General features: G+C 38.2%; 1 protein-coding gene across 1 annotated transcript; it reads right to left on the reverse strand.

Moving 5' to 3' along the window:
- Positions 1-99: 99 nt before the first annotated feature.
- LOC144432607 (organic cation transporter protein-like) lies at positions 100-13187 on the reverse strand. Its single transcript, XM_078120859.1, has 10 exons — positions 12723-13187; positions 7918-8021; positions 6883-7037; positions 6336-6504; positions 5733-5883; positions 4868-4962; positions 3936-4153; positions 2335-2446; positions 1261-1470; positions 100-749 (listed from the first exon to the last, which is right to left on the reverse strand). Exons 1-10 carry the CDS (start codon positions 13152-13154, stop codon positions 563-565), a joined length of 1833 nt encoding a protein of 610 aa, XP_077976985.1. The 5' UTR covers positions 13155-13187; the 3' UTR covers positions 100-562.
- Positions 13188-13675: the final 488 nt, after the last annotated feature.

The raw sequence follows: 13675 nt of genomic DNA on the forward strand, positions 1-13675 counted from the left end.
GTATTTCAATATGTGGTTAGCATACAGTCTGATTATCGTGTTCATGAAATGAAGAGAGAAACATGATATTGGCTTTAGAATCAGACTCATGGCCTGGTTCCACAGTTTATTTTTCCTTTACAGATACCAAAATTACAGAAAAACGGCTTCTCAAAGATACAGCATAAAAACAGGTACATTAGGACTATCAATTCCATACCTCGGCTGTTTAATTAGTTGTTCTCTGTCCCTCCTCTATACACTAATAATCACACTTCTACTTTCTGCATCGAAACGTTTCATATAAGCTTTCCATAATCATTTATATAAAAAATGGACACTGTCACTAAAGATACATGACTGTTTTATACACGTCTATCTTATATATGTACTAAAACTCTAATCTATTTTCTCTTCCCTTTCTGTACAAACGAATTAGAGTTACTTTATACGTGTATTATAACACACTTTTCCTAAGAATACCCTTGAAAACAACCTGCATTTTACAGATTACATACAACCATATGAAAATAAAAAAATGTAAGTTTTGGCGAATGACTTGATTTATGTGATGTATCCTAATTTATCGTTTGGTTGCTACGTTACGTGGGTTTGTCGTAACTTCAGTAGATGTATCCATAGATGGGTTACTTATTCCATCAGTGTTAGCACCGTTTTCAACCACATAACGTTTTTTCTTGTCTTCCATAGAGAGTGCTTTATTGTCATGTCCCAAAGATTTGGCTTGTTCGGCTGTCGATTTACATTTCCTGTATAGGGAAAATACACCACGCCAAATTATAGCAAACAATAGCACATCATAGCACACTACACTGAACCATGCCATAGCACACCACATTGCACCATACCATATCACGCTACAACAGGCCACATCACACTGCATCAGACCAGACCACACTGCAGTACACCATAGAACAACCATACTACATAGACTGCACCAAACCTGACCAGACAACACAACACAACACAACACAACACAACACAACACAACACAACACAACACAACACACAATACGTCTTCCTTAAAACAATTTTCACCTTGAAATTACTTGACCAAAACATATACATTAGTGCCTAGAGTATGAGACCACGCTATTGGTTCAACTTAAAAAGAACGTGACATTTTTATGATCAGTTGGCGACATCGTGACAGGAACAACAGTTTGTACAACCATAGACACTGTCTATGGTACAACGTCTTTAGGAAAATGAACTGTACTGGTCAATGAAAATAAATTGGTATATGTGCGAATAACTTACTTTCCGAAACGTTCTCCTTCTTCCATTGTCTCTGGCAATTTCTGATTTCTTGTTTCTGGTAAAAGCACTGCCAAAATTCCGGCAAGAATTGAAGTTGTGCCGAAAATGATGATTGGGAGAGGTTCCCACAGCTGACCAATCAAAATCATCTGAGGAGCTAAAACTCCACCAATTCGGGCACACATTGACGACATTCCCATTCCAATAGTTCTGTGTTGTAGAATATAAAGTTTGAATATTGAGGATTTCAACGTGAGAAAAGAATTGAGCAAATAGATTTGTGTGTTGTGCTTGCATAGAACTAGTCCGTAAGATTCGGTGTGTCCAGACGCCCTCACGCATTGGCAAACTTTAAAGAGCAGATCACCATTGAGGCTTGAACGTTATGACTTATAATTTGTGAGATTTCAAAGTTAAAGTTGATATTCATGAAAATAATCAATGGAATAGAGCGCACTCTTTACACACAAGTTTATCACCTATGCACTACTGTGCACTCGACTCGGATTTAAAGGAGGGAGCTGGGAATGGACGACTTGCCAACAATGTATCTGAAGTAAAATTTGGCCGTCGTGTCGAAAATGACAAGAATACAATTTACATGATTTATGAATTTACATTTACTATTGTTAAATTAGAGTTCAAAAGAAAGTGTTCCAAATCAAGATGTTCCATGGCACAGTGAGTTACATGTATATCAATCGATATACAAGCAGATTGGGATATCTTTGTTTATTGTCAGTTTGTCAACATATTCGCTCGACTTTAGAATCACGGTTGCTATTGTTGGTCAATAATGTCTTATCGCACAAGAGGTCACTGTCCCTCCAAATAATAACGCATGCGGCCTGGGTCAATATTTGTTTCTAAATCAAAAGGTGGAGTAAGAGAACTTGACGAATCATAGTGCTTACATGGTCAACATAATCTGAGGCGAGGTTCAAAAACGTATGCAAACGTCTGAAGCCAATTGTGACATTTAGGCTTATGTATTCCCAGTATTCTATTCATTTGACAAGAAAGATAGAATCTACTGCTACCAAAATGTACATTGATGATGGATGTAAAACTTACCGTACAGGGGTTGGATACAGTTCTGCTGAGAAGACATATATGATAGCAAACGAGGCTGATATTCCAAATTTTCCTATCATGGCGAGTGTTACCCCGATCCATTCATATTCACCTGTAATTAAAAGAACCTTTTATACAAGACATAGCACCAAACTGGTTTTTGTTGTATAGCAATGTTTTTATGTAAATTTAAATTTTATCATGACAATGGAGATGAAGGGTAAGGTTAAAGTCAGCTTGAAGAGTAAACTTACCGCTAAAACTATGGGTGTACACATTGTCTCTTGGTATAGATCTTCAAAAGTTATTAACAATTCATAATCTGAAAGTTTAGATCAATTTACTGTTTGACCTTGAAGGTGAAGGTTGGGCCCACAGCCTTTAGTACAATACATCTTGAAAGATTATTTTGGTACAAACATGTGTAGACACTCGAATGGTAATTAATAACAAATGTCAGCTATTGAGCAATTACTATTTGACCTTGAAGATTGAGGTCAAGATCACACGTCAGGGTATACAAAGAAAGCTTACCTTTGACAATATTGGGGTACAAATTTGAATGGTGTCTGTCACTGTAAAACCTCTAATGTTATTGAATATTGTACAATTCGACCTTGAAGATAAAGGTCAAGGTCAAAAATGTTATGTCCCGTTTAAAACCCTAGCCCAATAGATATAGTTGCAAACACTTGAATGGCCTCTCTGAATACAAAACCTCGTTAGAAAGATTGTTATTTATAACGTTGAGGTAGATATTTGACTGGTGTTCGTATGTATCACACTTCTTAAGATATGAGGCAAAATGTGCTTTTCATCACAAATATGGCAGCCATTTTGAAATGAACTTCATCGTCAAGTAATTAAGACATGTGCATGTGTCTGCCCAAGTTGGTTGAAATAAGCTGATGCACATCAAAGAAATTATGCAAGGAGAGGTTGGCCCACACATGGATTGACGGACAGACATCGCCTGTAGGGGCCCATAATGTTGTGAGAATGAGATGAAATTGTGTAATGAGTTGCCTAGAATATGATGAATGTGCTAAAAGGTTACAGTTATGCACCCACCCCCACCCCTGTGGGCCAACGAATTGTAGGAGTTTACAGGACTACAATATACGAACATGTATCAACCTTGAATAAGAATTCATCTAAGCCAATCTCTCATCTCAAAACATATCTTGTTCCTTACATATTTCGATAAAGTTAGAAATTCTGATTTTGTCCACACATCATGTTTGTAGTACTTACCAATAATGTATATCATAAAAGTGGTTTCTTTCAAACTTTGAACAAATATATTAAATCGAGGATCAGACGTAATGATTAAACATTATTTTTGTGGACAGGGAAAATTAGGTGAAAGTAAAATGTCACATCTGTGTGATCTCCACCCCTCAAAAAATAGTCTAAGTGTAGCTTGACAAATGAAGAACTAATCAACAAAATATCGAATGACCCATCACTAGTTGCAACAGAATTTATTTTTTCACCATTATCTTCAGATAAGTCCTCAAAATGAAATACCAAAGTCTTCCTAAATCTATATCTTCCACATAATCTTCCATCTCGTTGCACTCTACTAAAGTGAAACTTACAATCTGGTACTGCTAGAGTCAGAATACAGGCAACACCTCCTAGCACCATGGTGACAAATAAAGACCATCGTCGACCAAGGAAAGTCTCTTGTATGTATATACTGAGAATATAGGCAGGAATCTCCACAGCACCGGAAATAAATGCATTGAGGTAGTCATCGCCTCCAAGGTTGGACGTGTTCAGTGATAACCCATAGTATACAAGACTGTTCGTGAACCTAAAATAGAACAAAGATTGCAATGTAGGGTATAAGTCACAGAGCAAAGTAACATTTTTTTTCAATTCTCGCTTGTCTGTGTACCTCTGAGAAAACACCATGAAAGCTATTCAAACATGAAAACAGCATAATTCAAAATTCATAACATTGCACATTACTGTGGTTCGCCTCACAGCACTTCATTTACCAAACAGTCTAAAGTATATAAGCACCTGGCCGTGTACGCGAAACGAATATGTAGATGACGTTAATTGCAATAGGCCATTGCAGACTGCAAACAGGAAATTGAGAATACAGCGCCCTCACTCAAATTGGGGTATCATCACCTCATTTTACCGCTTTGTTCCTTGGTATTCTGTAAAAGTGTAAATCAGGGATGTTTTTTGCATTGTTCAGACATCAAGGAAAGCAGCAGTGTACTATGATTAACTGAGTAACCTATACCATGTATACCCCCAAGGTACACACAGACAGGAAGTAGAGTGCCACCATGTCAAATTTTGGAAAGGACTATTGGGGCGGTGGAGCCTCGTTATCAACTGATACGTCACTTCCTTTTATATCTGCAGTACAATATACTTCGATTGCGACTTGATCACATTTGTCCTGTAAAGTAACACATATATTAAACAGTACCAGACCTCGACCTGCAAACATTCTTATCGCCGTCAGCTGATAAATCTACCCAATGCTGCTGTACAGTTGTAAACCTACCAATTGTAAAATACATTCAAAGTCTTTTTTCGCATATTTGGAAGACGAAATAGATCCAAAAAGTTGGCCTTTTCCTCTTCTTCAACTTCTTCTTCCTGTGAGAAAAAGTACTCTTAAATTAGTGTGAATTAATGTGACCATATTTCAAAACAGAAGGAATTGTCTTGCCTCCTTATCATCTACAAATCCACCAGGTCATGTAAATTATGGAGCTGGAAAAAATCATTCATGACCAAGTTAATCTATACCTTCTCTCTCGTATCTTATTCAGCTATGTACACTATTATGATGATCAAATTCAACGTCATGAAAAAACAAACGCATTCACATTGAGGGCAGTTTCAATTTAGTCAATATTTTTTTAACGCTATTGCTTCAACATACATCATATAGGCACACGGACACACACATACACATACACACACACACACACACACACACACACACACACACACACACACGCACGCACGCACGCACGCACGCACACACACACACACACATACATACATACATACATACATACATACATACATACATACATACATACATACATACATACATACATACATACATGCATGTATGCACACACACATACATACATACATACATACATACATACACACATACATACATACATACATACATACATACATACATACATACATACATACATACATACAGACAGACAGGCAGGCAGGCAGGCAGGCAGGCAGGCATACATACATACATACATACATACATACATACATACATACATACATACATACATACATACATACATACATACACACACACACTCTCTCTCTTACTCACTCACTCATTTCTGTTATATTGAACTGATCTGATTATTGCCATGGAAACTCACTTTAGTTTTCTGCTGTCCACTTCCGTGCATTTCGTCATATATACTTTCAGGAACAGTACGTTTATTGACTTTGGCACATTTTCTGATTATTTTCTCGGCCTTCTTTAGCTTACCAGCTGAAAGCAGCCATCTTGGTGATTCTGGGATTATCCTTTGAAGAAAGCATGAAACGAAAACAAATATAATTTCACGGAGGATAAGTATAGTAAAGTCGAAAAAGGAGACAATTTAGACAATCAGTTTAATTCATTCGACCCCTGATAGTTTGGGGTAGACACTTATAGATTGGGAGTTATGCAGTAAATGTTGATTTTGAATACAAATATGGCTGCCATTCTGTCAAATTTGCGTGTGTCGCAAAACAAAATGATGTTCATAGGTGTCATGATATATCACCTTTGTTCCAAGTTTGAATGAAATTGGATATTGCATGTCAGAAAATAACGTATTAGGGATGCACGCACGGGCTGTCGGGCGTACGCACGCACGCACGCACGGGACCCATTGTACTAGCTCCCCCTAGGGACCCTAAAAACTGTTTGGGAATATTGTGCCGTGGTGGGTGTATGTCCCGGATGTAGATTTAGCAATAGACTAACTCACCACCAATATGTTATGAACAATATACTTGGCAGAGTTGTGACGAGTTGAAGTATCCACCATTCGCGAATTAAATATGCCAACAACGCAAGTAACATATAACCAAAACTAAAGAAAAATTCTATTGTTATTCCCGCGAAAACTCGTTTGCTTGGTCCTACCAGTTCAGTGCCTAGAAGATAAATCATAATATATGGTCAAATTATTAATCTAACGCTAGAGGGCATGGTGATACGAAATGATAAGGTTTTATCATGTTGAAAGAACACAGTCTGAGACGCTGTATAATAGATTAATTGAAAACTTGCAACTTGTAATTTTTAGTACAAATATAACTCGATAATTTTCTATTCGATTATTAAGGGATGTGGATACAATTTTCATCTTTCAATCAGTCAAATCACATGCACCATTCCCTATATTTAGATGAAAATAAAGTTAGTTCTTCGTCGTATGAAACAGAACAACAATGAAAATAGTATTACATTGATTTCTGGACTATATATGTCCTTTTTACATACTTGTAATTATATCGTTTTAGTAGACATACTTAACACAAAGGCGACAAGAAAATTTCCCATACAACAAGCACCAACACCGACTCTGAAAACACTGTAAGCGATAATGTTTGGTGAGAAGGCACACGCTGTACCAAAAACTAGAAAACCTAAGTTAGATACCATCAGTGAGGATAATCGACCAATCCTGTCAGAAAAATTAAATTGTATATATAAATATATGTGTGTGTGTGCGTGTGTGTGAGAGTCTGTCTGCCTGTCTGTCTGTCTGTCTGTCTGTCTGTCTGTCTGCCTGTCTGGCTGGCTGGCTGGCTGTCTGTCTGTCTGTCTGTCTGTCTGTCTGGCTAGCTGGTTGGCTGGCTAGCTGGTTGGCTGACTGTCTGTCGGTTAATCTCGACATGGAAGTATAACGTATATATAACTTATAATAATTATACTTCCATGGTCTTTGTTATCCAGACTCTCACCTCGCTGGGGGCTCTTCTATGAGAGACGACCCAGACGAGAGTCGTAGGCAGAGCCCCCTGAGCGGCGAGAGTCTGGGTAACCGAGACTGTCGATATCGGTCGGTCTGTCTAGCCTGTGAGGTTTGAAGTATTCATTCTGAAGATATTGCCTAATTACAAAAGAAACATTAAATATGTAAATGTCATTAAAATCTACAGCTACACCATCAATCTTTGTAGGACACGAGTGTTTCGTCATCATCAATTTAAACACCAACATTGTAAGGATTTGAAATATGTATTCATGAGACATTGCCTAATTAATCACCAAAAATTATCAATTATTGAAATTACTCATTGAAATATAAAGCTACACTTTAACACGCTTTATTAGACAATGCATTTTTTGTCCATAGATACAAAAATGAATATGTGAAACATGTATTCCAAAGATATTGTTGGTTATATTTTGGATGACATTCAAAATCAATTCATAGATCACAAGATTTGCCTGGTAATTTCAGTATACAATACAGAGTCAATATCAACAAGGAGGCATCGAAGTGACGCAAAAGCTACATACAAATGTAATCGTGATATGTGACAGTTGAGAGTACTTACTTGTCAGAGAGGGCGCCAAACAGTCCAGCACCAATAAACAGACCAACCATGTACATTGAAGATGACAAAGCTCCTAAGTAGTAGTTGTCACATACGAGGTCAAACTACAATGAAACATGAGTTATTCAATCAATACACGCCATAACTTTCTTTGCTTACGTTGTTGATTTGACTAATTGGTGGATGGGTCGGTCGGAGGGTGGGTGGGTGGGAGGGTGGGTGGGTGGATTGGTTGATGTGTGTGTGTGGTGGGTTGAGTTTCTGAAAAGTTGTTTGCGAAACGGATAGCACACATGTCGATTGATGAATGTGGTTTTTGGATGGGTGGGTGGGTGGGTTGGTGGGTTGGCTGGTTTGTTGATTGGTGGGTGTGTTTCGTTCTGTCGATCGATCGATTGATCGATCAATTGGCTGTGTAATTGTTATCATAAAACAGCAGCACTTTCTGTTTATTTTAAAGTACATTACATTTGGTTTCTTTATTTCACTGCAAAATAGGGCTGCTAGGTTTGTGTTGTGTTGTACTGAAATAGACTGAACCGCCACCCCACCTCATCCACTCCCCGTGAGCCCTTCTCGAAACGAACCACGATTTACCCCGCCGTAAAAACTGAACGCTCCCTTAGATCTGAGTGTTTAGGCACTAAGCTTATTTATAATCTATAAATGTGATTTAAATAAGTAAAAACATAATATCCATTACAAATGAGAGTGTTCACAGACAACCGTACCAAATGAGTATGGCCTAAACGAGTTGTTACTAGTATTACAAGTATGTTGAACCCACGCCGAGAGTAAAGTGGATATTTGTACTGGTGAATGGACGAATAACAGGCAGGCAGACGTTGTTGCTTTTATCCACATATTATATCATAATGTACATATCGGTTCATTTCTTTGTTTGTCCATGTTGACGGTTGTTGTGTTTATGAACCACTCAATGTCTTTCTCTGGTCTTTTCTGTGACGTGTTTGATGTCACTTCCCTCAGCCGCGATGCACATTGCAATGTTTAACCTGCAAACACAGCGCAGTGAGATACAACACCGTGCATATAACACGGACTCGTAGTTTGTTGTTTTCCTTGTCTAGGGGCTAAATATGATAACGTTTTGACACCCCCCCCCCCCACACACACACACAACCTTATAGCATAGAGTATATATTGATACATTTGTAGTAACAGGATTCGTGTGATATTTTCCTTTGGGAAAACAACAATCTAAACAGTAATGCATGTTCCCGTGACAGTATTCATTTCTGTACAGCATGACATATCATTATAGTTTATATGACCAGTAGACTGTCGACAGTCTATATGACCAGCCTAGGAGTATCATATATCCATAGTATTAAGGTTATTAAGGTTGATGTCGTCATCAATATTATAATCAATGTCAAACTACAAAAAAGACCTCTCGGCCTCTGAAACTCAGCAAATGGCATTTGTTGTGGTGTGGATGAAAATATAAATTAAATATGCAACTTATTTACACTCGGGCCGGCTCAGCTGTAGATTTAATCACAGATTCGTTCTCCTTTTACGTACGTCAAACATTGCTAGACAGACAAATTCGTCATTGCGTGCAATGTACAGCGCAGCTGATCAAGATGAATCTTGCAGTATAGTATGACATAATTTGTTCACCAAAAGAGCATTACCTTTCTGTGGCATGGGATTATATTATGTCAGCATTACGAATAAATCACAAATAAAACAGTCAGAACTCGTAACCATTCCTTGACTGGACTCCATGCCTTCACGTTCTACATACTTCATTCTGTTGATGTGACTAGACACAGACACAGACACAGAATGTGAGGGTAGCTATAGTTTACTCGGTCGAGGTGGTGGATCGAAAGAAAGAGAAATTGCTCGTCAGATCATAGACCCTATGGTGTAGGGTCTATGGTCAGATACACTCAAGTGACGTCGGTATCGTTACGATTTACACCTCCACTCCTAGTTTTTGTTAGAGACTACGTTAGCATCCATACTACTCGTCAGAAATCTGTTGCTCGTGGTGTGGCTAAAATTGGCATGCTTTAGGGAGCCTTCAGTAATTACAAGAAGGGAGGGCCAGGGAATTAGGGGGTGGGTCACTTTTTACAAATTAGTTCTCAGGGGAGGGTTGTATTTTAGAAAATGGAATTGGGTGAGGGTCACGTTTTACTTTGACTTATTTTGTTGTCCAACTTTGCATTATCTTGTGATTTAGCACCCTAACACTGCCACCAGTGCTACATCCAAATGTTGCGATTAGGTTAGGGTTAGGGCTCACACCACTAAATAGTGGTCTGAGGTTAGGGTTAGGGTTTAAGGTACCGTGATAGCAGACGAAATCAATCAAATAACTGCTGACAACCATGCAGTGAATCAATTGACACTATGTTATGATGTGAGAAGAGCAGTGGGTTCCATAGGAGTAAAACGGGAGTAGTTGGGAAAGATATTAGGGATATAAATGTTGTGGGATGTTTACCTCGGCCGCGACCATGTTGGGAGCGCACTCATCTAATATTTGGTAGTTCTGATCATCAACACAGGTACATGTATTGATTGATGCATTGGTTAACGCAGTGCCTTTAAACAAATTTACTCTAGGGAAATAACCACTGGCTATCAAATGGTTAACATGGTGGCAGCGGTGGGATTAAGTCCTTACCATTGATTCTTGAACTCGTGTCCATTTTCTTCTCTAATAGCATTTTAACCCATGTTTGAAATAGTTTAACAAGGGAGAGTCATGTTACACACACACACACACACACACACACACACACACACACACACACACACACACACACACACACACACACACACACACACACACACACACACACACACACATATATATATATATATATATATATATATATATATATATATATATATATATATATATATATATATATATATATATATATATATATATATACTACATTTGTTTATATTAAGTATCATAGATATCCTGGGAAAATTCCCGAAACGACTCTAGTACAGATGTCCCTGACATTGCTCCAGGGCCAGGGCACAGAGTAATCAACGTAACCTTAAACGTAAAAAGTTACTGTGGAATTCCTTTTCGAAAATATCAGGGTAGAATGAGTTCGACTAAAAAATGCTAAAAATCTTGCATTCGTCTTATATAGACACGTGGTAATTAAATGTAACTCAAAAGATAGGTAAAGAACTGGTCCCGTCAATATTACAAGGTTGGCAATGGACACAGAACTTGATTTCAGGTGAAGGCAGAAAGTCTGACGAGACGTTTAGATACATGTTAAAATATTACTGAATTGATTGTACTACTAACTAGTCTCGATCATATACGAATGAAACACTTTCACAGTGATTTACAAAGGTTATAACACTTAAACAGTTCAAAATTTTGTTAGCATTAAGCGTTCGATCTATCGTCATTTCATCTACCAAGTTGATGACCATTGTGGTCACTTTCACAGTGAGAGGTCGATCTCTAATTTATATTATATTCTAAACCTTGTGGTCAGTCTCACTGAACTTGACATCTCGTCTAATTGAAACTGTATACTGAGCCCTGCCATGACTGTAGTTTTCAACCTCAGACAGCAAACTGAGATTCAACCGATAATGTTCAACTTGTAACCTTTACACTGAAGGTCTGTCCCCGGCTGTGTCCGATTACCAAGTGTAGAAGTGGAACATGGACCACCTCTTGCATTCTTTAGTGGTCTGAGGTAATTCCTAGTTCACAACTGGTTTGTTCACGACAGAACCACAGTCACTTGTGAGCTAATATTCTATTCAGGGGTGGTCATAATCCATTATTGGGTATTTACGAATATTCACACAAAAAAATACCGGCCACCAGCGTTTGCACAGTTATATGACCATCCTTGAAAAGAATATTAGCTCACAAGTTGACATGACACACTGCATTCAACTACGATTTATCGTGTTTTATACCCTTTAGCTGTCAAAATGTTATAACCCGCTACACAAACTTTAATATTAGCTCCGGTAGAGGACTGCTAATCGTGTACATGTCAAACATCGAGTCAACATTTTGACAGTAAAAGGGTATAAAACCCGTTATCAGATTCTAATATGCATAGAAAACAACAGTTGGTGTTTATTCCATAAAACTATTAGAACAGCATATAAGCAAACACCATCAAAGTGAAAACAACGCCTACTTATTCAAACAAACTACCAAGTCTTGACCTAGACTGGGAGTACAAGAGGTCTACCAGGTCTTGGCCTAAAGCCTTCACATAGTTCGTTTCTGTTATATCCTCTCAATACAAACCTCGAGAGTGCTGAGAGGACGTGGCCCAAATCACAGGCACTCGAATCTATCTGTATGATTGTTTTTTTTAAATGTATTTTTACTATACATATTTTTTAAATTACACAGATTGATTCGAGTGCCTGTGGCCCAAATCAACTTTGAACCCAGCGAGGGTGTAGGATAACCAAGAGTGAAAGATAGACCGGTGCAACATATGTTATAAGCTTATACATTTATGGCCAATCACTCATAGCCTGGAACTAGATAAATACCAAGATACTTTGGTTCTATGGTCTTCTATAAATGTTTATGTATTGTTCAGTGAAAGTGTCTAACCTGCATGCTTGTCATCGCACGCAACTACGGGTCGTAGGCCCCCTCCACCAACAGAGTGCCTTGTATGTAAACATCCTGTATTTTCTACTGCAAGTCACTCTATCAACTGTTGACTCCAATTCGGTTTATAACAAGAATAGCAACACAACTATGACACATTTAAATGTGTACATCATTCATCATATGAAATACATACCTCTTGAAACACTGATGATTTATACTGAGAACGGTCATACTCCCAACCATGGTCACATTTTTTGGTGTCGTTGGTGTAATCTGTAATAACTTTATCGGGACCATATTTGATGTTGGTAATGTTATACCGATAACAGTTACTGTACGTAAAACTGTTGCCACACGAATCCGAACTCTCTTCCAGTGGGATGCTGAAATTTTTCAAAGATTCGACACACGTTTCCTCTATTACTCCTGCGCTCGTGCAGTTATCGTCCCGATAGGATTGGAGCTCGGGGACGTAACACCAATAATCGGTCTCGGCTGCTAAAAACACTTGGGCAAAGGCATGTATAGCCGGAGTTATCGCCATCAGACAGAGAAGAAAATAATGACGCCGCTGATACGGTCCAAATTCTCCCAAATATTTGAGAATATCGTCGAACTGTAACATTTTGCTGGAGTAACGGTTGTCCTGCCTGATTGTATGAATCCTACTTTCCGCTGCACAGTAAGGTGCGATCAGAATTGACAAGGGGGGGGGGTAAAAGGAATTTATTTTGAACACATTTATCTCCTTGCGTCTCCCACCTCCTATCTACCCAAATAAAGGAATTCCTTTCTTGCCCGAACACGATTTCGATCCCCTTCCCTTGAAAGGGAATTGCGATCGAGTTGAAAAATTAAACCAGCTATTTCACTGAGAACAAAAGACACAATTGCAGAATTCAGTTATAATCCCCAATCTTCTCTCGTTTGAATATTTTAAACAGATACAGCGTTTCTTAGAAAAATATCCCGGAAAATAAAGTAAATATATTTACAAGAATAATTACTCCATTTTTGAACATTAGCAATTGACAGTCACGGTTGTGTTATGAAGCAACATGTCACTAGTTGACAAAGAGGGGGCATAGGACAGGGTGTCCCCTCCAAATTAACAAAAATATTATAGACAGCTATAAAATATGGATT

The sequence above is a fragment of the Glandiceps talaboti genome, chromosome 3, assembly GCF_964340395.1.
Source record: "Glandiceps talaboti chromosome 3, keGlaTala1.1, whole genome shotgun sequence".
Classification (NCBI taxonomy): Eukaryota; Metazoa; Hemichordata; class Enteropneusta; family Spengelidae; genus Glandiceps; species Glandiceps talaboti.